This window comes from Falco biarmicus, chromosome 7, assembly GCF_023638135.1.
Source record: "Falco biarmicus isolate bFalBia1 chromosome 7, bFalBia1.pri, whole genome shotgun sequence".
In the NCBI taxonomy this organism is placed as follows: domain Eukaryota; kingdom Metazoa; phylum Chordata; class Aves; order Falconiformes; family Falconidae; genus Falco; species Falco biarmicus.
Genome location: NC_079294.1, coordinates 54,384,714 through 54,412,312, shown reverse-complemented (window position 1 = coordinate 54,412,312; position 27,599 = coordinate 54,384,714). Strand labels below are relative to the sequence as shown.

Genomic DNA, 27,599 nt, shown 5'->3' with positions numbered 1-27,599 from the left:
GATTAATTATAGAAAAATGCTGTTATACCAGGTTTTTCTTCTCCTCCCGTCTTTCCTGAAAGGCTACTTACTCAACAACAATTTAGTTTAACTTATTTTCTGCTACTTTAATTCCTCTGGAACACTGCAATACTTTGCAGTTCTTCCACACAGCAGAAAGACTGTAACTGAGGTTGGCAGAGATCCACGTGCAACATCAGCATGTTCTTACTGGCTCTTGCCTTAAAATTCGTAATATAAATAATTCTCTCAAGGACAACCTGGACCAGTAAAAACTTCCAGCTGTTACTCAAATACTACTTTACAAGCTCTGATGTTCTGTTAGCAAGGGCCTCTGATAATTTCTGTAACTGTCTCATCTGGTAAAGCTGTGTAGTGGATGAGATCTGTTTTTTTGTTTTTTTTCTTTCTTTCTTTGCTTGCTGAAAAGCAGCATTGTAACGAGACACTTAATGCTGACGGGGGGACAGATGGACCTTGGCCTGCCTTGCTGCCCCTTCTGACAGGGCCTGCTCAGGAGAGGTTTAACGTGGGCCATGCAGTGCTTAACGGAACAGAAGGGTTAAAAACACACAGCCCTTTTGCTTCAGATCACATCGGTGTGTGAAGAGGACGGCGTGGATAGGATCCCCCAGCCATTGCAAGCAAAGTTCATTTCTGGCAGGCTGGTTTAAAAAAACGGCTGTATCAAAGTTCTGCCAGAGCTTCGCTGAGCATCGAGAACAAACTACAATTATTTCTTCAGGCCTCCCATACGTGTTCTTGTCTTTTTTTGGTACTAATCTTTCTTGTGCTATCCAGCGTGCTTCTAGATTTCCAGTTCAGTGATAGTGAAGGAGACAAAGCAGCTTCAGTTGGAGGCTGACGGCACCTGCGCTTTGGTTTGCCGTACCAATGGGTCTGTTTAATTCTGTCTTCCTTCCCCACAGACTCTTTCAAAGACTTACTAGAAGCTATACAGAATATGAAGGTTTATTTCAAAAGAATACATTTGCAAGAATACACAGAAATGCACTCAATGTAACAGTACCTTCTGCAAAAATAGGTTACATAATACCTGGTAATGAAAGAACAATCTTATTTCTCTACAAATTAGAAAGCAGAGATAATAGCCTGGACAACCTTCAAAATGGAGGTTATAGTTGTGTATGTTGTGAGAAGTAGCTAACTTTTAAAGCATGACACCACAGAGCTAATGTTGGTAAATCAAACTACTAGCACACAGCTGCGAACTATTTTATACAGGATTAACAAATATTTTGGTTCCAATTTGTTTTTATGCAGCTCTAGTGCCTCAGGGAAAATGCTTATCAAAGATACACAAAAACTATCCAAAATTACAACGTAACTATTAAAATGCCTCCGAAATTGAGAGGAAAGTAATCGTGTTAAATTAAAAAAATTTAACCAGGACTTCCAGACAAGATTTCCTGTTTTTAATCAGAGAAAGTTTACAAGAGATTTCAATAAGTTATCTTGAAACCAAGCGGCTGTCGATCTTAGAATCTTCGTGGAGGTCCACCTTTAAATGGCTTAAATCCTGAGCCACTTCCCCTCTGCATGGAATTGCCTGTGATCTGTACAACTCTATTAATTGGTGAAGAGTTACTGGAAACAAAGGTTTTAAAAAAGTGTTAAGTTAATCAGGTTCTAAACTCCGGGTGCACAGGTAAGAACATTGAATGTAACATCTCGTACCCCTCAACCGTTAAACTCTTTTAAGAGACTTGAAACCATGCAAGAAGGGAGACGCTGCGAGAAGTCGCTGGCTTCGGTGCGGCTCGGCAATGCTGCCACCAGCAACGCGACTGCTGTGCGGGCACGGGAAGGTGGGTTGGGATGTCGTGCAGCAGCAACCCCTCCCCAGGAAGCACCGCTGCTCGCACTGAGCCCAGGACACTGCCTACGCCTAACCGCAGCGTGGAGAGCTCAGTAGGGAACTGAGAGGAAGGAGTAGGTTTTGTACCTTGTGTGTGGAGACATCATGCCCCCTCCTCCACGGCCATCTCCCATTCTCCTCGTGTCATGATACCCGCTTCCTTGAGAACTAGGTCCATGCCATTCTTTTCTTGGTCCAGTTTCACGACTGTGGCGTTCAACAACGTGTCTGTCCTCGTTATAGTGCTGTAGGAAAGCGAGAATCGTTTTCAGAACGAAAAGGGATATTTTATCAACAGGAAACGAGCTCTTCAAGAAAGTGAAGCTTACACCTTATATATGTAACACACAAGAGTCAGGCATCTTTTAAAGCTTCCGTCCACTGGCAGCATAAGCCATGCTTACGAGAGCCCTGTTAACTCTAGATAACTAATTTGCAGTAATGACTGTGTGGGTACGCAGGGAACAAAGTTACACGAACTCACACTTCACTCCCAGTTCCCTCCTGCTCTCATATAATCACCGACAAGCATGTACTATAGAGCTACAGGGAAGTAAACACTCTTTTTTTAAAAAACAAAACACTTCAGGATCTAGTAGCATCGAGCAATTCAGTCTGCGGACTTTAAAAAGTCTTAGGGAAGGTTTTTCTCAGTAGGATGTTACATATTACAACAACAAATTGCACGGTAAGTAGCAGGCAGTTAAGATCTTGTTACCCTGTGTTTTCAGGAAATTCTCAAAAGCCTGATCGGTAATTCATTCAGGTATTGTTCTTATCTACGTGAAAGATACCAGACATAAAAAGAATCGGGTATGCTTTCTGGAATTTTGTGGCTTATTAAAAAAGCCGACAAAAAAGAACCTTTAAAATAAAGAAAACTAACTTGAAAATAACCAGAAGGCTTGCTAATGATTCGTGTGATGCTATACGGTCATTTTTCCAGTGTGATTTTTAAATTTTCCAGTCTCTCACTCATGCACACAAACACACGAGGATGACTCACTTGTCCTCCACCTCTTTCTCCCATCACGCCTCGTTCTCCTTCCCTGCTTCCATACCCAGAAGCACTGCTCCGGCTACCAGGAGGTGCCCCTCTCACATGTCCAGACACTTCTCTTCCCGATCGATCTGGCCTCTCGCCTCTGTAAAAATTGCTTTTATCAAAATTTTGGTTTCAGTGTAATAGAATTGGTACCAAATCACAGCACATGCAGACTGCAAAGTTTTCTTTTTGTTTTGCAGGTTGCTAGCAACTTGCCGTTAGCTTCGTAGAAACATTCTTTTAGATCTACGTGGCGCTCTAAATAATTACAGCTCATGTGTTACTTGTTTACATCTACATTCTTGCACAAAAGCCTCCTTACTACTACGTGTTGCTACACATGGTTAAGAATAGACGGCTGGGAGGCGGCGCCACATTTACAGATGAGGTAACATGCGAACCCTACACACAGGTTTTTTTTCTCATGCTTTTGGAAAGTGACTTTGCCATTCTTTAGGAGGCAGGGGTCTGTTCTCCCTTTACACATCAGTTCTTGAGGAACTGCTACTATGGCTGATGCTACAAGAACCGGTACCCTCGCTAGTTTGTTCGTTAGCCAGCAAATTTACCTGCCATCCCGTTTGTCTGTGCTTATGCTTCCCTCACTCTTCCAATTTGTTTGCCTAGGTGGATTTGAACCAGTCTCTCTTGGATGTCGACCGTGTGGTATTTCAGGTCTGTCATGAATTATCACTGTTCTTCTTTCGTCTCTGTCTCCTCGCACCTCTCGTCTGTCTGTATCGCGCAGTTCACTTCTTGGTTGCGGTGGTTCGTTTCTCCTGGACTCACTGAAGTTCTTAGGATATCTCTCAAAGCCTGGCTCTTCTCTTCGTGCTGTTGGGCGAGTCTTTTTTGCTTCACCTTGATTTACAAAACGTTCTCGCCTAAGTTGGTAAAATACAAAAAAGTCATTTGCTTGTCTCCCATTTTCCCATTTCCCGGCACATCTAAGCACATGCGTGAGTATCCAAAAATATTATTCATCTTTATATTAATGTTTATTCCTGTATAGGTGGTACGTCTCTCAAAGATCCTTCCCACCCCAAATTACATTGATTTCTACAACTGTCATTTTGAGATCAAGTTCTTACAGCCTGTTTAACATTTCTTTATGCATTTATCTGTTCGCATTTTGGTCAGTATAATTTAAGCAATTGTAGAGCCTCCTTTTTGCCTAGTATGACGCAGAGGAAATGCTCGATTTCCTGAGTCAGCTAGAAAATACAATTCTAGTTCGTTGCAGCATAACAGTAGAAGACCACATATCTGTAGCTTCTGGACTTCTACTTTATAACCAGTTACTGGAGATGTTGCATGGAAACATGAAGTTGGATCTGGAACCAGCATCTACTGCACAGCTGCATGGATTCTGATGAATGTGACTTGTGCAAGTAATGCTCTTGAGTCTCATTAAACCAGTCGCTTTTAGCCTTGCCCCTTAAGGAGGTAAGTTACCAAGTAGGACAGATGTAATCCATTGGAACCTACTTATGACCAGATGCGAAAGAGGAATAAGTTGCAAAAAATCTTTCAAAATGTCACTCAAAAAAGACCATCAGGCTGCTCGTTTAAAGTCCTCAGAGAAAAGCAGACCAGATTCCATGATACATACAGCCAGTCCTGAAGACACAAGAAGTTCCAGGACTTGAGGCCTGGAGTGTATTGCAGCAGAACTGTATAAAGCCTTTAGCACCATTTTCGATTTTGAACAGTTAAGAGCAAAATACACAGAGATGCTGGCAGGCAAATACCTGCCCCATTATCTAAACTCACCTATCAAAAGATGATGATGGAACAGAAGAACCTTCTGGATATCGTCCCCGTTCTCTGTGATCAAAATCGTTAAACCTGTTCTGCTGGCGACTATAATCTGAACCATGACCAAAACGTGCATCTGTATCAAGAGCCATCTTTTTATTTTCATTCCAGTAAGGATCATCTCTCCTTTAAAGCAAAAAAAAAAAAAAAAAAAAAAAAAGAACCTTCATCAGTTACATGTATCCAAATCAAGGCCTAATAAGCACAAAACTGTTAGAGTCAGTAATCCATTTTTAAGATGCTCATTTGACCCTTGGAAAGCCACTAACCAAAGGTAGACTCTTAAACAGCAGTGGGAGTCATTTAAGAAAGAAAACCTGAAACATCCCTCTTTTTGAAGTGCAAATTAAAGCGAGAAAATATCCACAAAATATATAATAAAATCTAAGCAATAGTATACAGTGTTGGGCAGTTTAAAAAAAAAAAAAAAACACTGAACAAAACCCCAACACACACATCACTTGGCAAAATTTTGCCTTGAAAATAACCTAGGGAAAAAAAAATTGCCCTCTAGAAAAAACAAACAAACAAACCCCCACCACAAAACACCCACACATCAGAATAGCCTTCTCAGCAAAGAATAACGTAGGGAACATCGCAGCCTTGCTTAGTCGAAGCATTCAGCTACAGTCTCTACGATAAGAATGTGAGATACTGAAGTCTATCAGCAGCAGCCTTGAAAAACGAAGCTGTCCTTATCCCCCTGGTGAAGAAATGTCCGTGTTCTGCTACTGTATCTACCATGACGACTTGTATTTACCTCCCGCTGTACCACTGATATATCGATTTTAGGGTTGAGGTCTCTGTTCTCTTTGTATAAACAAATAAAGACGAAAGCCAGCTGAATTCACGTGGCTCAAGCAGCGAATCATACACGTCATCAGCTTTGATAAAGCCATCACACTGAGGTCCTGAACCATCCATTTACCAGAAAAGTGAATTCTTCACGAATTAGAAGCAAGAAATTTCAGCCACTAAGGCAGAACAAGTTTTTTCCTCAGCAAATGCACTGAACTGCATTATGCTCTTTTTGTACACTAAGAATTAATTCATGGGATGCTTCTCTTATTTCAAAACTTCCCTTCTACAGCTAAGGTATGTTTCATGCTGGGTATAAACTGCTGTCAAAACCAAACAAATACCAGAAATCCAGTTCTGTGCAGACTTGCTTCAGGTACAAATGCGTTTTCAAGTCTGCCACAAGGCTGGTAGCTGTTGCCTTTCACTCAGCACTGTAAAACAAGGGTTTGAGAATTAGTTTACCTGTGATCTACATCACGTGGACGTTTCAAAGAATTCCTCTTTTCCTGTTCATAACGAAGTTGCTGCTGCTGTCGACGGAGCTCCTCCCTTTCACGAGCAATACGCTCTGCTTCTTTTCGACGTTCCTACCGTGAAAGGGAAGGGTGAATAAGCACAACAAACCAACCAGGCCTTTATTAGAGATACCTACAGAACAATTAGCAAGTATAGGGAATTAATACTCGATAGTTTTCTATTAAAGGCTATCGGCTATAGTTAATCCTTCGAGAGCATCTAAAACTAAAGACCATAAGGAATACTTCTCCAACAAAGCAGACGAGATCTGGAGAAGCTATTGGACATCAGACAGAAGCATCTCCAGGTAATTTCTTGTATTGCTGCTGTATTTGTTGCCCAGAAACACATCTTATTAGGTTTTGCAGTGACATTCTCTCAGAAAAATCCAGAAAAATTATGGAAGACTAGTCTAGGCAATATGATCTGCTGTACTTCAGTGTTTGAGGCGGACATACATAGCCACCGCATAAACCAGCAGCAAGAGCCTGCCATCAAAAGACAAGTCAAAGTCAAGCAAAGAGCTAAAGGTTACTGCTGTTGTAGGCTGTGAATTATGTAACGTTTGGCTGGTTCTTTTATGGGCTGGGTGGAAGGGTGAAGAGAAAAATTCACCACAAGTGTGAACTCTGTAATACTCCCAAATGATACTGCACTACAGTCAAACTAAAGACATACACACCTGTTCAATACGAACACGTTCTCTTTCCAAACGCTCCCGTTCCATCCTTTCCCTCTCCAGTTTTTGCCTTTCAATTTCTAATCGTTCCCTTTCTCTCTGCAAGCATTCTTCTCGTTCATGCATTATTCTTATGCGTTCTCTCTCACGACGCTCCCTCTCGGCAATTTCTCTTCGCCTAAAGAAAAAGAAAAAAAGTAAAAAAAAAAAAAAAAAAAAAAAAAAGGTAGCAGAAACTCATCTGAAAATTTTTCGCATCTAAAACTAACATCACCTTTGGCATAGATATGAAATAAACTATTTGAGAGTAAGCTCTGGACAGAAGTCCTGGTATCAGAAGTCTGCTCCTTTAGCCCCATGTAGCCAAACTAGCATATTCTACAGAACCATTTAAGCAGACAGCAGATACTAGGAAAAGTTATATCAAGAATCATCCATCATTCTTGATGTATTTTATGCTGGATTCATATTTCTATGTTGTCAATCTGACAGACAATAATAACAGCTTAGCTAAGAATATGACTTGGATCTTAAAAATAAATGCTATTTTAGCTCACCCTCTTCAATGCACTTATTGTTTTCTGTCCAAAAATAAGACAGAACAACATACCCACTCTGGATTTGCACAGGTTAAGCATACTTGTCAACAGCTTCATTTTGGTTTCTTTTTCCCACCTCCTATAGTAGTTTACAGGAAGGCGGAAAGGCACTTTCTCCTTTAAGCTTTATGCTTGCTGGGAATTCCTTTGTTTGTGGAAATCCAGCCAACAACAGAAGCCATTTAACTATCCTTTACAAACTTTTGGCCATATGAAAAGAGCAGAATAGAACAGTGTAGCCATTTAGTCCTTTTATTTAAAGGGACAAGATTGTATTATGCTTGGTTTGTCACTCAGATATACAAAAGTTCTGTTTAAAAACAGCCAACCAACCCCAAATGCTATTTCTGGCCACATGTCCTAGTCAAATTCTCATCTTTTCAAGAAGAAACCTGACATGCAGTAACACTTACGAGACAAGCCTCCCCCCCATCCCCAACAAACACTAAGCTATGTGTGTACATATAGAGCTACTAGAAGATTAAAAAAATTTGGAGTCTGTTAATTCATATAAAGATACTGTTAGGTAGGCAGAGTCCCAGACTTTAACATCTGAGTAAAAGGCTTGACAGAATGCATTCTGATTAGATTTCTAAATATAGTATCTGATCAATTAATGTATAAAATAGCCTTTAGCAAAAAGTTGAATTACTACCTTCGGAGTTCAACAGCTCGTCGTATTCTTTCCAATCGAACCATGTGTTCTCGCAATCTCTGTTCCTTCATCTTTTCAAAAGGCAAGATATCCTTTCTACCCCTGTATTCCCTGAATTTCACTTTATCTTGAATAATACGCTCTTTGTTCCTCAATATCTGTGGCTATAGATAGAGATTACAATGGTTATTTCAGAAGTCTCATTCATTTAGGGAGATTTCTGGATGCTGTGTTCAAGTATCATTAACTACTTAGCTATCCCAAAGCATACAAAGCTTCTATCTAAGCTTAACAGTTTGTGATAGTTTATTGACTCTTCAGTGAAAATATCAACTGTAAGGTATTAGCAAATCAGATAAGGATTGCATCAGGTCTATAGATACTTACTTTATCAAACCTTCCCCTTCTAACTGTCCTAGTGTGGCCTTGGTCTCCTTTTGTTTGGTCTAAAACTACAACTTGACCTGGGCTTTTACCACCTAGGGAAGGGGGGGAGAAAAAAAAAAAAGAAAAAAAAGAAAAGAAAAAGAAAAAAGGTTTAACACACACGCATCCCTATTTGCCTAGTACAGATTTTCCTTAGTGAAATTTCTACATCTCTAAATTGAACAGTTACTGGTAGGAGAAGCATACCATCATGTCTGTAATTAAGTAGTAATATAAAATACGGAAGCTTTTACATCAGCTCTAAAGCAATACATGTTACTGGAGTCTAAAAAAACCAGGTGTTTAATTCTCTGGTTTCCAGTAAGAGCAAGAACACGCCCCCAAAACAAGTCAGACACACATATTCAACAGGACGAAACATGGCTATATTGCATACTTATTCTTTTCTTTTCTTCAGTTTTTTTAGTGGATTCTTGATTGGGGCCACTCGCTCCATTATCACTCTTCTCATCTTTACCTTCTGTTTTCTTGCCTTCTTTACTTTCTTTTTTTTCAGATTTCTCAGATTTCTTTTCTTCTTTTTTGGTTGACGGAGTTCTTGTTAGGAAAGAAACCACAAATGTAAAGACAAAAATCCAACTAAAGGTTTTTCACAACTTCATAAGACATGTGAAGTTTCTTACTTGCTGGCTTTATCACTTGATGCTGTCTTCTTATCTCCCATGCTTCTACCCGAACCAGATTTCTCATCACTTTCCTTCTTCAACTCCTTTTTGGAGGGATCGCCTTTCACCTGGATTTTTTTTCCAAAAGGGAATAGGTTAATACAGATTCTTGCCTAAAATGGGCTATTTGGGGAAAAGTTTTCATCTTATTAAACCTACTTTCTCAACAGAAATTTGTTGTCCGTGCAGCTCTGTTCGATGAAGGTGTGCTATACATCTAGCCACTTCTGTACTAGAAGACATTGTTACTATGCCGTAACATTTTGCCCCTGGGCTTCGTGCGTTTGTGACCACCTTAGCACCAAGTACCTACATAAACAGGTAAAATTTACATTTTGAGAGACACATGTAGTAAGGAAGCGATGGTATTCCAATAATATTTTTACCCTAGTATATAAAAAACAAACCAAACAAACCCTCCCACCCCACTAGAAAGACTTGACACTCCCAAGTTTTTAAGAGCATATAATTCCACGGGAAGCTGCAGCTTTGAGCACTTTATCCCAACTTTCACATCACGGCATATTAATGTTGATGTCCTGTTTTTAACAGTCACAACCTCAGGCACATCATCTAAATGGACAGTTGTGACAGAAACACCACTAATCTGGATTTGACAGTTCATCCCTGACAGATGAACCCCCACAAGAAAGTCAGCAGCTGCCTATTACTGGCAGGAAGGTATAAGCGGTATTACATAGTAACTTAAAAAAGGAGCCAATTCTTCAAAGGCATCTAGCAAATGTGTCAACTAAGCAATTTTAGTAACCAGCTCTGACACCTGCTTCTTGAGAAAGCATTAAGCTTTGTGTTCCTGCTCATTGCTAGAATTTCTGTAACTACTGCAGCCAGTCTCCTTGGTGTAGTCAGGCTCTACTGCAACAATTTTATCTTTCTAGCAGCCTGTAACGGTACACCTATTTAGGAAATAAATATTTCCCAATTAATTTAAAAACTGGGAAGCTAAGTAAATGCAGGTACCAAGCACGTTTACAACGAGAGCAGGCAAAGAATTGGAAGTTTTAACAAAATATACACTCAGGAACATTCGTGAAGGCATTAAATCATCTACTAAATTAATTAGAAAAATCAGAGATCCAATAATCAGAACCCATACTTGATATTCACAGTGCTAAGGTTGTAACTCGTTCCCAAGATGCAATAATGTCATAATTGCACACTTATACAAACACTACAATTTTACATAGTTAGCAGCAACTCCTTTGAGAAAACAGAAAAGCTGTTTTCAGAAGCCTGCTTAGCTTGTATGGATTCTGCACTGTTGGATGGAATTCGCATGTTAAATTAAACCAAAATTCAGGAAAACAGACTTAGTTTAAGCAGCCTGTAAAAATATTCATTAAGTTATTAGAAGTCCCTAAAAGAACAGGCATTAACTGTCACGTGTTTTCACCTGGTTTTCCCACTCACAGGCCCCCAGAAGACATTTTAAAAACAGTCTTCCCAAAGCAGCAGGTTCTATTAAGACTGTTTGTTATAACTTTACTGGTTAGTGTATTATCTTACATTCATGATTAAATACAGTTAATGCAAAAGAACACAGCCATCACTACTTAATTTTTTAAAAAAAATTTTAAAGCCAGCCCTGACCAATCATATTTATGAGATTTCTTTTGCATCTATTTCACCTCAACAGGAAAAAGATTTCTATAAAATTAACATATGGTTCTTCCCTGTAAGCACACACTCTCATTTCAAGATGCTGAAAAAAGTATTGGGTTTTTTAGATTACATTGGTTAGACATGTCATCTCAAACTTTTATTTATTTATTCCTCAATTTCTGTAACTGAGTAGAGGAGGGGAAGAGACACACACACAGCACACATGGCACCACACCCCATGAAATACCTTTCCGTATTTGCCGAAGAGATTTTTCAAGTCAGCAGCTTTTGTGTTGGAAGACAGTCCGCTAACCCACAGGTTTCTAGTTGAACTTCCACTGCTACCACTAACACTGCTTGCACTTCCTGAAACAAGTTTTACAAAACAGCCAAAAAATTAAGGAGTCAAAGGTACCATGAACATTGAATTGAACTGTTGCTGAAAAGATAAACTTCTCCCGTTACCTTTAAGTAACTCTTTATCTGGTTACCTTTCTTGAAAAGACTTCTACGTAAAAAATACATATGCCATAAGATTTCATTCATTTACCCATGTACTGAGACCAACAGCTTGGCTAACTCATACCCAAAGGACAGAGCTAGAAAGAAAATACAATTTGTTACAAGGCATGCTTTACCTCTCATTTTGATATATACGTTTAGCTCCAAATTCTGGGTCTTATCGATAACTTCCATTCAAGAAAGTCTTTTCTAGCACCCAACATTTGTTCCTCATCAGTACATCTTTACACTGCCCGCATTACCAATGAGATGGCAGAAAGGTAGGTAGAGGAGACTTAGTTAATCCTCGCCTCCAGAGCAATGTGGTCTATCTATACAACTTCTTGAAGTATCTACTCTCCACCCAGAGCAGCTTTTTAAAAATACTGCTGGATATAGAACTGGATGCAGCCCACCAAAGTTATTTTCCACATACTACCAAAAATACCAAAGAAAAGCCAGAAAAACATTATGTGCCTGGAATAACCCCCACCTCCACATACGAGCCGTTTCTGCAACAACACAGAACTAAAAACTCAAAAGAGATTCACGTAATCTTATTCCCAACATCTTTTAGCCTTATATTATTTAGTTCAGCTTGCTGTTGTTTGCTGCTAAATGTATGAACTGCTTTTGAGTATGTTAAGATGTAGCCAGTCATACAGGCAAGACCAGATCTGGATCTCCAGCTCAACAGTTGGCAAATCCGGTGGTACGCAGAGTTTTAAAAGGTAATTTAACCACCTTGAGGAAAAAAAGTAGTTTTCCTTCTTGGTTCATCTTGATGCACTGAAGAGTCAAATACATCACATCTCAGTTATCATCAAACTAGGATTACCCTGATAATCCTAGCTATCACTTGATGTATGTGATATATCACTTGATGAACCGTGATACGCTTCAAATATCATTAAGTATCATTAAAGAGGCACTATACTGGCTTTGGCTATGTATTTTAAAGACAACATCGTGATAGTTACTACTACTATCACATAAGCTACATGAAAGCAGATTTGCTGTATCTTCATCTGATTTCATTGTAAGCATGTAACTATCGTGAAAAGACATGCATCTAGAGAAGACTGGATTATACCTGTCACAAAACTTTCTCCTCAGAAATTAACTGATCACGTAAAGTTGCGTTCATCCCTTAGCAATATGCAAGGGATTCTGCGACAAAGGTTTCTGGCAGTGAGCTAGCACGCGAAATAAGGAGACACACGAGCTTATACAAAAGCATTTTTTAAACTATGAAGCATCGATGTAACTGGTGACATTAACGTGATCTTGAGCTCCACTCTGAATTTGTAATCACAATACAGGGTTTTACGGCACAAATAGAAACTCCAAGGCAGACAAACATGTCCAACTTTAACGCGCTCAACAGCCACGAGTGCAATTTTGCTAGCAGGCACCTCAGCTGTTATACTTGGTTGAGAGTTCACTTTATTTAAAAATGAGATAGAATTGAAACCAAGACAACAAATTTCATTGGCATTATGTTTAAATAGCTGCAATTATTTTCTACTTGTTCTGTGTATAACGTCAACCCAAACCACTGTAGGTAAGTTACAGCAGGCTCATCTGAAATTTACACCTTCTCATCAAAATAAAGACTTGGAAAATGTTAAGTGGAATTTGCTCCCAGAAGTATTTTGAAATAGGAGAATATATTTTCATTGAGTCTTTAGAATAAGTATTTTTGATCTTACGAGGAATCTGGCAGGAAAAGAAAAAACAACCACACAAGCACATACATATAGCTAATGACTACTGTACCTCCAGCGTAATTTACTATAGGATGAGTTCAATTACGTAAGCCATTTTAGTATGTGGCAAGCAATTTCTCAAACAGGAAAGCATTTAGTTCAAGACAATACTACCCTAATTTGCAATAGTTACCTTTATCATCCTTTGATGTTGTCTTGCTTTCTTTAGATTCCTTAGTAGAGCTAGAGAAGCAAATTAAAAATCAGAAGAAAATTGAAAATACAGAATTTGGTAAGTGTTGCATTTTATACTACTAATACTAATAGACAAGTTAACATTTCAAAAAATAAAAATAAAAAAGGGCTAGGACTGTATATTTGAACAAATGATTCCCTTATGGATTCTTGAACTGATTTTCCCCAAGATGCCTGAAGATCTAGATTTTCTGACAACTCTATTCAGTGGATATATGGCAATCTTCTCCAGATTTCAGGACGGGGACTTGACTTCATTTTGTGTTCTTAGAACTGATAGCTGTTCATTACCATCATCACAAGGACATTTAAAAAAATCGTCAATTTGAAAAAAATAAATAAATGCTGACAATTCGACAATGCAATCAGTAGGACATAGTGTCTATACGAAGATCTTGAATTTTAAAAAGTAACTTATGGCGGTCAAAAAAATCTATAGGCAGGAGCATAGGATACTAATTATAAGATTCTTGCTGCTACCCCCTTAATGTAGAGTGATCTTATTGAATGCTGGTACTCAGTATCGTAAAGAACTGACATAGAAAAACAAACCTCTTTGCTTGACCAGAGGCCCCAGTAGACGAGGGACCTTTCTTCAAAGTATCCTTTTCTTTGTCTCCAGATTCTGCTTTCTTTGAACTTTCTCTGGCTTCCTTCTTGACGGGATCACCCTTCACGCAGTCTTCCTTCTTACCATCTTTATGGTTCTCAGTCATCTCATAGTCCTTGCTTTCCTTCTCCAGGCTCTGTGAAATGGTATCCTGCCCATCCTTTGGCTTACTTGCTTCAGAATCTGTAATTTTCACATTTTTACCTGTTTCTAGGAGGTCATCACCATCAAAATCCAGAGTGATGGCATCTTCAGCCTGGATTGTAACCGATATGTTATCATCCTCAGCTTCTTTCACAGAGGTGTTAGCTTCCATCTCTTCATGAGCCGTGTGATCAGCCTCAGCTAGGCTTTCTTCTGAAGGAAGAGGTTTAGATACTTCTTGTGTACCATCACCAGAACCTGCTTTATCTAAGAGGATTTAACAGGAATAAATATGGCAAAACAAGAAGTTTAAACAATTTCATATGCATAAGCTAGAATAGGACCTAGAAAATACAAAGCCAGTTATTAGCACTGATGGAAGGTTAGAAAAAAACACAAGGTGTATTAACACAAATATAAATCCTTTACCCAGGATCACTTATTCTTCATGGCAAAACACATTTTCTAGAGACAAATACCAAAACATTAGGAGGGAGAATATGGTTCCATCCTGGAGATACCCGTTCTTCATAAGAGGTATCCATTTTCCAGTTTAGGATTTAGTGTTCCAGAAGAAAGTAGTTGCTTTGGATGCTCACAGTTTTGATTTAATCCGTCTTTGAATCTTCCTGGTTCCAGGACTTCTAACCTTCCCAAATCCAAAAGAATTACAGTCTTGGAGAATTTCAGCCAGTCTTCCTTGCTGGTGTTCTTTTGCTTTTCCTTTCCAAGCAGTGGTTTGGCAGTCAAATTAGCTGTACAAGGCTGCTGCAGAACACAGAGGCGTGAGCTTTAATCCAGAGTTCGTAGACAAACGGTTTTCAGTCTTCATCCACTGGGCAGATTTTTCCATCTCAGTCCCACATAGGCATCTCCAACCGTATTTCTTGGGTTTGCACAGATAAGACACTTCAGCCATAGGGTCCCTCGTAAACACGGAGTCTGTAGTTTTATCCTGTAACTTCAGTAATGTGTTTATTCCATCTTGTGTAAAGTGAGGGTGTTCCATGTCCTTTCTAGTCCACAATATGTAGAATCCTTAAGACTTCTGTCCAGGAAGTCTGTTTGCCCAAATGCATTACATTCCTTCTATAGTTTCACTAATGAGCACAGCTTAAAAAAACAAAAAAGGTAGCCACTCCACAGGTTTCCAAACACTTGTTTTACCATCCTGCATACAACCGGTATTTCTAAGTGACAGTAAGCCAAGTATATGATGGTCCATACATTTGTTGGGTGCTCGAGTTCAGTGTATGGGTGTATCATTTCGCTCAATTAAACATCAGTTACTGCAGTGCAAGTTGGAAGCTTTTGCATGAAGACTTACCGTATATTAAAATCAGTCCTTGAATACTATGTTTTTTTCATTAAGAATCATAGTATTACAACTGCATTATACATCCACCACAGTAACTGATAAGTACTGTAATCAACTCTTAAGAGTAAAACCACTCTTAAGAGTGAAATAAACCCACTGACTGCGATGATTCCAGGTGCTGAGCTTAATAAGGCAACAAGTGATACTTAGTACTGGAGACAAGCCTAGTATTAGTAAAGAGATTGAATATTACAAGAGAAAATTGCCTGTTGTACCAGACTAAAGACCTCTGAACTCTATTAAACTTTAAACATACCTTTCTCATTTTCTTCGTCTTCACCGTCCTGCAATAAAAGGAAGTAAAGACTAAATGTCTCTGACTTTAAAACTTTAAGTAGAACATTTTGTATTTTCCACAGAATTTCTGTCATATGAAGGCAAACTAATGCACTGAAAACTGCTTCCAAAGAAAAGATGATCTAAAAGCCAAGCCTGCGCATCTCCCCTGTCAAATGACTGAAAATGGGTATGAAGCCTCACTGGTATCTATCTGCAAACCTTGCAGTTTGCAATCGGAGCATGCAGATATTTTCTCCCCCCTTCCCCCGACCCTTAACTCAACAGGACATTTCTAAACTGTCCCATGTCTTGCTAGAGCCTTCAGAATGGCTGTCACGCTGCTGATAACTACTTTCAATGATGTGCAAGCAATCCATCAGTAGCTTTAAAAGCTTAGGACAGAAGCCAGAAACTAGGTAGACTTCCTCCACTAAGTACTTACAAATGAAACTGTGATTTTAATAGGTATTTACTTAATTATCATCAGCTTCACTGAGAAAGACATGCTGTATGAGATGTCCTTTCAGAAATCAATTCCATGTAACTCAGAATGAATTTCTGAACTTAAATATGTTACAGATATTAGTATTATACCAATATCAAAAATACAAAAAGAACCCCCACCGAACCCAAACAATCAGCCCCCTCCCCCCACAAACATCGTCCAAAGGCAAATTTCTACATTAAAACAGGAGTTCTATGCTCCTGTATAGGCTGTATATACTGTGTTAGCATTTAGCATAGCCCTCTGAAGTGTTTTTAAGAGAGTTTGAAATATACCGCTTGCTAAGTCTACACACTAAATACTCCCAAATTGTAGACAGAAATTTGCATTTAAATAGCAAATCTTATTTGGCAATCACAATTATCTGCATAATATTAAAAAAAAAAGCGCAAACCTCCTATAACATTTACCTTTACTGTATTACATCATCACATCATCTGACTCAGATGCATGCTGGAACAAAAAGCCAGTCTAAAGTGATCTTTTCCAACTAAATAGGGATGATAATCAGCTTAACAGAGCTGATTTGGAACTTACATGGACAGTCGGAAAAGTATAATCTTCTATGTCTTGGCCTTCATTTTCCTACAAGAACGTAAAAGGGACTTGCTCAGCAAATTATTTGTAAGACACTTAAACACTCAGAGAGTCAAGACATTCTGTTAACTCAGAAAGCAGTTAAGTGGATACACTATTGAATGCGTACAGGTGAACATCAATGAGGAGTTCTCATGACTTGCCTCTTTCAGCTCAGCGTTCAGATTATGCATGTCACTACCAGTACTAAGGAAAAGGAGCACTTAGGAACTCCAGACTGTGGTAGAATTTTATCAATGCCACATTTGTTTCAGGACTACTCAAACACAAGCCAAGGAAAACAGACAGAAAAAAAAATTTACTAAATTACTTTTTAGAGATAAGCTGAAAAACTACTTCTGACTTCCTAGGAATACAAACACACTAAGAAAAATTTACATTTTGCTGATAAAAATCCATGTAAAATACAACAAAGTACCTGACTTTCGGAATCCTTTTCTGCATCCTCTGTTGTCTCTGCTGGCTCCAGGTCGTGGTATCTTTTCTTTTCTGTAGATGGCAGTTCTTTAGAATTCAAGTTCTCATCTTCAACAGATTCTTTAAAATCCTTTACTTCATCATTTCCATCTTGATCACTTGCATCTTGAGTCTCCGATTCACTTTCCTTTTGGTGTGAACAAAAAATACCTGGCATAACTAAGGGTATTAGCTATATTCTGAAAAATTCACTGCAAGAATCACTGCTTCTGCAAAATACTGTATCACATTCGTAATAAAAATTCATAGCACGTTTAAAATAATCCACATCTTCACACCCTTAGGCATCACAGCTCTGAATACAGCAAAAACAATGCTCCAAATTTTCACATAAATTAGCACAAAGAGAATGGAAGATTTTTTTTGTAAAGCCAAACATTAAACTTAAATACAAGATGAGGGGAAAAAATTACATACTTTTATTACCTTGACAAAGGAATCATCTTCTACTGAAGCATCACCAGTTAATTCATCAGCTTCCTGCTTTTTACCTGAAATGACAGAATACGCTAATGAATAGAGCTGTTACACAGAGCAGACTTCCTTCCAATACCGATTATGTGTTGGGCCTTAGTTTACTATTCTCTATACCTTCTAGTTTACCTGAACTGTTTGCTACAATATAACCTTCCCAAAACTGGATACTTTTAAGGCGAGCAGAAAAAACGTCAGCTAAGTGAGCATGAACAATCAATGCTGTTGCATAAACAAGCAGTGACATCCAAGCTAGTGATTTGAATAGCAATCCTTCTACTTTGAGTGACAATGGAATTCAGGAGAACATTACACTGTACATTTCTAGAATTACTGGAGTTAATGAGACATTATGACTTAAGACTTTGGAAAGGCCTTATAGGATAATTAGCATCACCGAGCTATTTAGGTTAGAAGGGACCTCTAAAGGTCCATCTAGTCCACCCAACCTCCTGCTGAAAGGCAGAGCTAAGTTCCAAGTATGATCAGATTGCTCAGGGTGTTATCTAACCGTGGGTTTGAGTATCCACAAGTATGGCAATTGCAGCCTCTTCAAGCCACCTTTTTCAGGGCTCTTCACCACTAGAGGGAACAATCAGCAGAAGAATTAAGTCACGTGAACCATTCAGGTCTTCTACATATTCTTTACCGTACTAAGGGCAGTTCAATTCCCTTGAAGAATTCTGTTCTTCCAGCACATGCACACTTTACTCTAATAAAGACGCCTCTGTGGAGATGATGACTACACACAGTTCCCTTTGGAACCCACTGCAATTTCTTAATCTTCTGCAAAAGCAAGACCTAGAAGACTAGACATAACTATCTCCACACAAACCACCCTTTGTAGAGCATTCTGTCTCAGATTCATTCTCTCAAAGATTAGCCTGTGCGACGGTTTTCAGTAGCTTAAGGTACAAAAGCAGTTCTGTTCGGAAGTGGCTCTACTGTCTGCTACTGAAACCCAGTGTCAATTCAAGATGCAGATGAGATGACAGTCATGATCAGCACTTAACGCTTTATTTTTGACATCACATCTTCCCTCATCCCTTCATCCTCTAACGAATGGCTAAATCAATTCTATAGATACTCAAAAGGAATAGAAAAGAAAAACATCAGCCTAAGTTTGACACAGTATGGACACCTCTGCGATGCGGAATAGTCAATTTTTGTCAGCAATTTCCATAGCCTTTTCATACACAGTGCTTAAATTGCATTTCAAAGCTGGAAACCGCTCAGCTACAGGGCAAGAAGAGAGACTACTGTTTTGGGTTTACTCAGATTCCAGTTGGTTTTACTCATTTCCCTGGAAGACGACACTCTGAGTACTCCTGTACACAGCACACTGTTGATTTGAGGTCAGATGTATGCCAGTCTCCAGGAAAAGACAAATGGCAGAAGTTATTTCTACGATTGCAGAACATGAGGTCTTTAGATCCAAATACATAAACAAGACCTTGGTGCTGATTTTACTTCATTTAAAACCAAACAAAACCTTCCTGGTTTGTACGTGTAATACAATAGATTGGTGAGATTTTGGCATAAAGAGCCAGCAGCAGAGGCGTGCTTAGGGAAGCTAGCTTTCCTCGGGAGGAGGAGTGCACGTATGCTGGGAGGGACAGGTTTTGATAGGCATCACAGCTGATACCTGAAAGCAAGACTAACCCGAATTTTTATTACTATTTTAGTATTCCATGATAAAATCTACAGCCACGGATCTCTTCAATATAAATATAAAGCAGTGAGAAACAGCAAGGATTCCTACACACACTCAACTGCTCTCTGTTTTACCCATCTCACATTTCAATTCTTTAGTTTGTTAAAACCTGAAGAGACCAAGTTTTTTTCCCCGCATCCCATATCCAACTAAACACACGCAGACACAGGCAAACACAGAGCAGATGCTAGACCTATTTAGCAACTATCTAGCCTATACTATTATCATGAAAGCTATTTAAATCCACTCATTTTGCCTGAGGGAATCTGGTAGGTGAACTAGAACCTAGACTTTATAGGGGATAGAGGTGGTGGGGGGGGGGAAAACCCACCCACGTCAAAGCTACCTGAGGTTAGTCCCATCATTCTGCAACAGCAGCTAGAGACTTCTATTGACATGTCCTCATCAAAAGGAAGTTATACCTTTCAGTAATGAAACTGTCCGTATCTTTTATTTGTTGCTAAATTAAGCCAGACAGGAATACATGTTTCCATTAGCTTTTCTTTAGTCTGTCAGCCTTTCTTTGCAGAAGTATTCCAAGGCATAAGGAGACCTGAACAACAACCTTCGCTTTTCAGCTTCAAGCCTGAAAGTGGTAGAAAGTTTGCTTCCCCTCTCAGTTCTGTGTTTCGGGTTACTTTGGTCCAGTTAGTCACACTGCTCACAAGTGGCACTTCAAAGTTTTGATACAGATAGCTTTCAGATGTTGGTACAGTAACTTGCCAAAAACCCAGCATCCACAAAAATGCAAAACTTTTCCACACTGATGCTGGTCCACAATGGGCTTCTGAAAGGCACACTTGACTCATAATTTCACAGAACTAAAAACAGATTGCAACACACACCCTTCAGGACCTATTTCTGTGAACTTATATAAGACCAGTATCACTTCAAGGAAGATAATTCAAAGTACATTAACAATCAGTGTCAGAACAGCTGGACCTTCTTCAGACAACAGGCACAACAGCTCTCAAGTCACACAAGTTGTCAACCCATAATAAAATTTCTGTACAGGTTTATCCATGCTGTGGCTATTGAAAATGTCAGTGGTATAATGAGCACTCACCACAAATCTGGGTGCCTAACCACATAAATATTAATTTACTTTGGAATAATGGCAGTCCTTTATAAGCCATGCTCAATCCCTTTTCTGGTAATGGCAATTGCTACACACAGTAAAATTGCAACAGACTATTTACTCAGCGAATGAATATTCTTCTTAGAATATTTCTAGATGATTTCTAACCTCTTTAAAACGTTCACTTGATATTATGCAGGTTTAGCTTTCATCTCATTTACAAGCCTTAGCGTAGCATAAGCTTGTTCTGCCTATCCATAGCCCTCTACATGTGATATTCAGGCTACATAAGCATATACAGAATTATAGAAGAGTTTTATTTTGGACAAGTCTTAAACAAACTAGACATCCACATCTCATGCAGAAGTACAGCGACACACTCGTTATAAAATTTTAGAAGGATCAGTGTTTGCATTTCTGCTGGTATGCCTGCTGAGACTTCCAACTGGGTTCTGTCGTACCCGATGCTAAAGTTTCATCAAAAACACGGGATGGGAAGAAAAAAGGAGAAGGGGAAAGAAAATCTTTACAATGGAATGAACTCTTTACAGCCTTATTTGGTTAAGAGGTCTGCTGCAATTTGAATAGTAACATTTGCCACAATATTATCAAAAGTAAATTATACTGCTACATTTCTGTATTCCTAAATGGTATCACAGGGTTACAAGAATATTTAAGTCTTCTACAGTGTCTGCAGGATACTTTGTAAAAACCATAAATTACGAAGAGCAGTATGTACTTCAAAGAGTCAGCTGCTCTCTGGAGAATCACCAACTTGCTGGTAACATTTGCCATCGTTTGTAATCACTTGATTAAACATTCAAAACACTTTTTAGTGTATCTCATTAGAGATATCACTCGCCCCCACCTTAATGAAATTAATGAGGAAGCATTTAGCCACATTACTTCCTCCTATCCGAGGGCACACAGAAGCCTTACCTACCATTTGTTGTACACTGTCTATATCTCACTTCAATAAGGCATGATATAACTTAAATTACGAAAAACAGCTTTCCAATATTGGAACGACCGGTGCAAAGTGTTTCTAAAATTCAGCCTGCATGTTATTTTTCAGATATTGATTACAACTTACAGTATCTTAAATTTCTATCATCCACACTGAGTTCCCATATTTTTAGCTGAATAATTTCCTCCCTCCAGAGAAACATTATTTTCTACACATTATCTACTCATTAACATGCAATGAGAAAGTCTAGTTTAAAAGGAATGTTCTCTTTATAAATAATTTACATATGTCTTTCCTCAAAAGAGGGGAATGTATTCATTTCCTTATAATGTACTCTATCTTGAATAAAACACTTGAGAAAAGTAGGGTCTCAACAGCTGGTTTATCTTGACAGAAATACTCAAAAAGTTACAGGGATATTAAGAGCAACTGAACAGCACCGGTCAGATACCTAGAAACAATATTAAATTAAGAAACCTACTTTGTGAGTCAATTAAGACAGGCATGCCTTGTAACATTAAGAGTTTTAATTAGCTGTGCAACCGCACTGTGTGCAACGGCACCGCCCACCCCTCCAAGAACATTTGGAGAAGTCACTTTTCAATCTTTACTATTTTATTCAGCAACTGCAAAGCAGACCAACAGAACTGGCCACTAAGAAGCAACAAAGCAGCTACATGCTTGCCTTAAAAATAAAAAGACTTCTAAAAGGCAGGTGAACCCAGCTCAGGAAGAAGATTCATTCAGAAAATTCAGTCTGAAAAAAATTGTATTTAGAAATAAATGAAAACTCGGGTAATTCAAGATTAAAATCCAGGCATTTGTACTCGTACCCACAGATCACACATGTATGTAACACAGCTGTAAGACACCTATTTTCAGAGCAGTTGAGAACCCCTAACTTTCTCCAGCAATGATTCACTGGGCAGGAAAACCGACCTCCCTCTGGACAAGCTTGCTGCACAGCACAGTGTTTCAGAAATCAAATTCCAGAACTACAGTAATGGATATTAACAACTCAGAGAGAAGAAGAAATAACGAACTGACAGTTTGTCAAAATAGTTATTTTAATATTCCTGAAGGACAGATAACATCATGACAGATTCTTTCCCCACTCCACTCTCCTTTTGCAGGCAAGCAGTGTGCAACTTGGTTTTGTGGAGGTTTTTTTTAAGTAACTAAACAGTTTTGATGAAGTCATCAAAATTATTTGGGCAATAGTTTAAGCCAGCCACTGTTAGTTGCCTGTGTTTGACCTAAGAAATAGTATTATCAAATTGGAAATTTAATTGGAAACTAGAGAGGTACTTCAGACACAAAGTTACAGGTGCCTAACTAGCCTCAGAACCTTGAAGAGCAGCAATAAGCATCTTTGCTCACATTACATCTCCCAGGTTAAAATTGATTAGCCTAAAATCTCTTCTTCACCCACACCAATTCCAAAAGTTGGCAGAAAAGTAACTGCCAATCACCAAGTTACAATGTACCATTTACACAAGTACAATTACAAGTTACACCAAGTACAATGCCACAAGATTTCTGACTGCAGCTGCTTTAAAGGAATGTGAACATTCCCAAAGCATTTCATGCTAGCAGTAAAGGAACTTCCTCTGGATACCAGAATAAGGAGAGGGATGTTCAGGCTTGAAAAGAACAGCTTTTTCCAAAAACTGTCATCCTTTTACAAAGCGATAAATTTGTCCGTAGGTACTAAATGCCAGGGTGGAGAGGCACAGCTGAGGCAATTAAAGATGGAGCGCTTGGCATTTATTATATGTTTAAGCTTTCAAACTTCAATTGGTAAAATCAACTGATCTCACCTGCACAGCCCCTCTGATCAGCTGTTCTGCAGCTCCTCTTTACCTCAACTATTTAATTAAATTAGCTTCTGGAAAAAAAGTGTTAGATTTTGACTAACTTTGCATACAGGGCTGATCAAGGTTTCTTGCTGGATTACAGAATCCTTCCACAAGCATTCTTTAAGTAGTGACACAAAAGCCTCCAATTACAAACTTTCCTGATGAAGAGCCACATGGCTCCCTCTATGTTATCTCACGTTTGGGCAAGTCAGTAAAGGCCCTATTTTAAATATCACTCCTTTTTCATACAAGATCTTACGCTGCAGAACTTGGTATGGGATAATAGCAAGCTGCTGTTTATTTTAAGACAGAAAGGTCTACATTCAAACCAGCTTAGTCAAGGCCTTATTATTCTGCTCATATTGGTTTACAGATGTTTCTTTCCTATCTCATAGCAAGTTGGGTTTGTGTCATTGTCAAAAGCTTGTCACAGTCTGGTAAAAAACTGCAGCATATACTCAGTTGATAGATCAATTTATCAAGCCACCAAAAAATGCTGTTCTATGAAGGTAAGTCCCATTCTTAGCTTTATTCCTATTCCTCTCCATTTTTGTCAAGTTCGAAGAAAAAACCAAGAGGGAAACCAAATATATCACTCGCACGCAGACACTATTTCCCTCTAATTCAGCCTGCATCAATATTCCAGATCAAGTTTTTCTAACAGACAGTGCTAGGGAATTAAGACATCTCACTTCTTCCACAGACCTTAAGAACTGCAGTAAAACTGTCCACAAAGACATTCAGATCTAAAACCAACAGCCACCTGACAGTTCCATGTTTTTTTGGAAGGGAAACTTCCTTCCTCCCTCCCATTCACCTCTCTCTGGCTGCAATGAGGAGGTTTATCCATTACTCCCACTCCCTGGCCTTTTCTGAGGCTCTGTTTTCTTTGTAAATGAGTATCTAATCTTCCTACTCTCCTTTGTACAGCAATAATAGCTCTGGGGGAAAAAACCCCACAAACTATAGGACTAGTAGCGCCATTAATTCTACCACTGGACAGCAGTAAAATTTTAAAGACCCATTAATATTACTACAAAGCTGTGGGGCAGGGGGCGGAGGAAGTAATCATTAGCAAGACGCCTAGAGCAGTATGTTGGTGAAATCAGTACAAGAGCAACACAGCTCAGTGAAAACAGTGTATAAGCACAAGAAGGATCAAGATAGTAAATTTTAAAACAAAAAAAAAAAAAAAAAGTCAGCTGTATTGAACTTAGTTGATGGGCACGCATCTCCCACATGCCTTTGAAAGTATCCTAGTAACAATCCAGGGAACAGATTTTTGAAGTGCTAGATTTCCAAGTTTTGAGGGATGCTTTCTGGTTACTTGTAACATCTGTCAGCAGAAAGCATGAGAGAGGGAGATAACATTAGAACCAGCAGTTAACACATAACAAGGAATAGTTAAAAAGAAAGAATATATTCTTTCTTACAGTTAGAAGTAAACCAGTAAGATCAAAAAAAGATTCTCCCTAGATAAATTAGTGAGTTTTTCTTATTACACACTTGAAGATTAATACAATGTGAAGCTCTTACACTTTTGGCACAAAATTTGCTCATAAGACTTCTGTAATCCAAGATGTAATGAGGAAAAACTCTTGAGCCTGCAAAGTGAGCAGATAAGAACTTCATGAAGGTCATATCTTACTTTGACGTTTACCAGGAGCGTACATTCATATGTAACGTTACGATTCAATTCCACTGAAGAGGTGGAACAGCTACTGAAACCTGCCTCAGGCAGCAGCACAAGTAGGCAAACTACCTTTGCAGAAGTGAAACAGTGTACCTAAACAAGAAGCCAGTTCGAGAACATCATGCACGTCATGATTTTAATATGGACAATAGGAGGATGAAAAGCAGCAGTAAAAGAAGTGTTGATCACAGTGGAAGGAGTAGCCATTTAGAGCTCTACATGAAAAATTCTGGAAGTGTTTCCTTAGCTTCCACATAGTTTTCTTAAGCATCAGTTCCCTTTCCAGAGTAGGGAATAAAGTAATATCACAGAGGAAAATCAAACCATTGTCAAACAATTCATTCTCTTTCACTTTTCTAGTCTGTCAAAAGCACAGGTAAGTTCTTCAAACTTCCTAAGCAGATAGATTTTACTATTAAGTTCCCTATTCACAGCACCAGACGAAAGCATGAATAATCACAACACAAAACTCAGCCTAAGACAAGTGACAATGGTATAATGTTGATAGTTTCCAAAACAGGTATCTATAGCACACGTATGAACGTTCTTAACATGTATGTTCAATCAAGAATGCTATGCATAAAACAGACATTTCCTTTCCCAGTATTACTTGATTATGGATGCTCCCAGAACAACAGAAAACCCTAAAAATCCCCCAGAACCCAAACCTCACAAAACAATATTTAAATACTTATGCAAAAGAAAACAAAGCAAATACAATCACTGCCAAACAGATTGGTATAGAATTTAAATAATTATCTTTCAGAACAGAAAAACTAAAACCTCTTAACTAGACATTTCACGGCAAGCCTTCAGAGCCCATTCAGGAAAATTCATATTTATAATCCTGTCTTCAGTTAAAAGTATGCTAAAAACCCACAGAACACAGTCCTCTTCAGACAGTGACCCCCTACCACATATCATTGTACACTCATCACTAGCCTAGGTCCAGCACCTTCTCCTGGCTAAACAACCTCTTAGTTCTCCCTTTGCTGTTGCACAGACACTCTCAGACACTACACAGATCCCCACCCCCCGCACCAGAGCTGCGCAGCAGTTCCTCTACCTGCTCTGCACCTGTAACACTCCATACTCCATGTTCAGGGTCTCTGTTTACACAGCATACGTCAAAAATCTCACAAATGACCTACAGAGCCTCAGCACACGCAGCACAAGGCTTCAGGATCCCAGGCAGTACAGCCACTACCCTCACAGCACATCTCTTCATCCTCCCATTTTCCATATACATCCAGCACCCCTATACATTGTCTATATACAGTGACTGAAAGCAGTTGAGCAAGGCAAAAGACATCTTACATGACAGAAGTCATAAACAGCAAAGTTACAATTGTATCCAAACTACAGACCACAGTTCCACGCTCCTCCTTTATAGCAATATACGCAACAAAAACTGCTTAAGAATGTAACGTATATCAATAGAACCTAACCTTTGCCTTTGGTTGGTTTCTTGGTGGGTGTGTCAGCCGAAACAGTTATTTCAATATTATCTGGATCGCCTCCTTCCTCTTCAATAGCCTAAGTGAGACAAAAACCACAATTTTTAATGGATTTCCGTGGAAAGCTAGACAATTTGACTTCGGCAGAAGTCAGAGAGCCAAACAACTATGTCTTCCAGTCCCGACAACATTTTCCACAACCACTTCGGGTTAAGCCTTAACACTTCGCGCTGGAGGTGGTGGCACGCCAGGGGCAGCGGCAGCAGTCCGAGCCGTGCCAGCGCCGTTTCCAAAGCACACCTTATCAAGGACCAGCACGCTTCTCCTCGGTAACCCAACACTAGAAGGCCACTACGACACCCGCGATGACATTCAGAGCGACACAGAACCAGGAGGCTGGGCTGCACGGAAAACCCGCGGCGACAGCCAGGCCCGGGACTCACCCCGGCGGCTGCCCGGCCAGCTCCAGCGCCCGGGGCGGCGGGCGGGCCCTGCCGCAAGGCCGCGGGGGCAGCCCCGCCGCCCGACACCCCGGGCCCGGGAGGGACGCGCCGCCCGGCCGGGCCGCACAGCGCCGGGGCCGCGGCAGCCCCTCGCCCGGCAGCGGCGCTGGGACAGGTCCCGCCCCTCACACCGGGGGCAGCCGGCGGGGCCGCGAGGGCCCCGCCCCCGGAGCCAGGCGGCCGGCAGCGGCGGGCCGAGCCCCTCGGCGGGCCGGGCCGGGTCGGGTCGGGCAGGGCCGGCCCCCGCGGCCTGTGCCGGCCTCTCACCTGCTTGAGCCGGGAGATGAGCACGGTCTTCACCCCGGTGATGTCCAGGTTGCGCCGCTTCAGTTCCGACTTGAGGTCGATCACCCGCAGGTCGGTGATCTTCTTGCTTTCAGTGGGGGTCGGCGCTACCGCCGCCGGCGCGGCCGGTGCCGCGGGAGCCCCCGCAGCGGCGGGAGACGAGGCGGCGGCGGCCATTTTAGAGCGACTGAGCGCGGCAGCTGCACGCACAATGAAACCCCCCCCGCCCGGCCGGGCCGCCGAGTACCCGGATGGAGGCCGCGACTGACCTGGCGGCGCGGCGCAGGCGCGCTGGGGCTCACCTGGCCCCGGGACCTCCCCGCGAGAGGTTGGCGGCAGGCGCGGCGGGGCGGGCGGGGCCGTGCCAGGCTGCGCTGCGGCCTTGCG

The 27,599-nt window shown here is 40.2% G+C and overlaps 1 protein-coding gene across 9 annotated transcripts; it reads right to left on the bottom strand.

Annotated features, from left to right (window-relative positions):
• Positions 1-954: 954 nt before the first annotated feature.
• Positions 955-27,547, bottom strand: SLTM (SAFB like transcription modulator). Of its 9 annotated transcripts, none has more exons than XM_056345450.1 (21): positions 27,195-27,547; positions 26,416-26,503; positions 17,600-17,673; positions 17,124-17,309; positions 16,646-16,693; positions 15,581-15,608; positions 13,745-14,213; positions 13,131-13,180; positions 10,975-11,093; positions 9,264-9,413; positions 9,063-9,172; positions 8,816-8,976; positions 8,380-8,471; positions 7,993-8,156; positions 6,742-6,916; positions 6,006-6,130; positions 4,698-4,868; positions 3,494-3,808; positions 2,886-3,036; positions 1,967-2,124; positions 955-1,608 (listed from the first exon to the last, which is right to left on the bottom strand). In XM_056345450.1, exons 1-21 carry the CDS (start codon positions 27,387-27,389, stop codon positions 1,500-1,502), a joined length of 3,138 nt encoding a protein of 1,045 aa, XP_056201425.1. In that variant the 5' UTR covers positions 27,390-27,547; the 3' UTR covers positions 955-1,499. The 9 variants fall into 9 exon arrangements, with proteins under 9 accessions (XP_056201425.1, XP_056201428.1, XP_056201432.1 ...); XM_056345453.1 differs by having other exon boundaries at positions 2,886-3,024; XM_056345457.1 differs by having other exon boundaries at positions 8,897-8,976.
• Between the last annotated feature and the right edge of the window lie 52 nt (positions 27,548-27,599).

Bases quoted from the DNA above. Each gene is read 5' to 3' on its own strand.
- SLTM (XM_056345450.1), bottom strand. From the start codon at position 27,389: ATGGCCGCCGCCGCCTCGTCTCCCGCCGCTGCGGGGGCTCCCGCGGCA. The intron at 8,472-8,815 runs GTATGCAATATA...CCCCTTCCCTAG, and splicing joins TGAAGAAAAGAAAAGAATAA to GTGGTAAAAGCCCAGGTCAA. The intron at 3,809-4,697 runs GTGAGTTTAGAT...TTACCAACTTAG, and splicing joins CCATCATCATCTTTTGATAG to GCGAGAACGTTTTGTAAATC.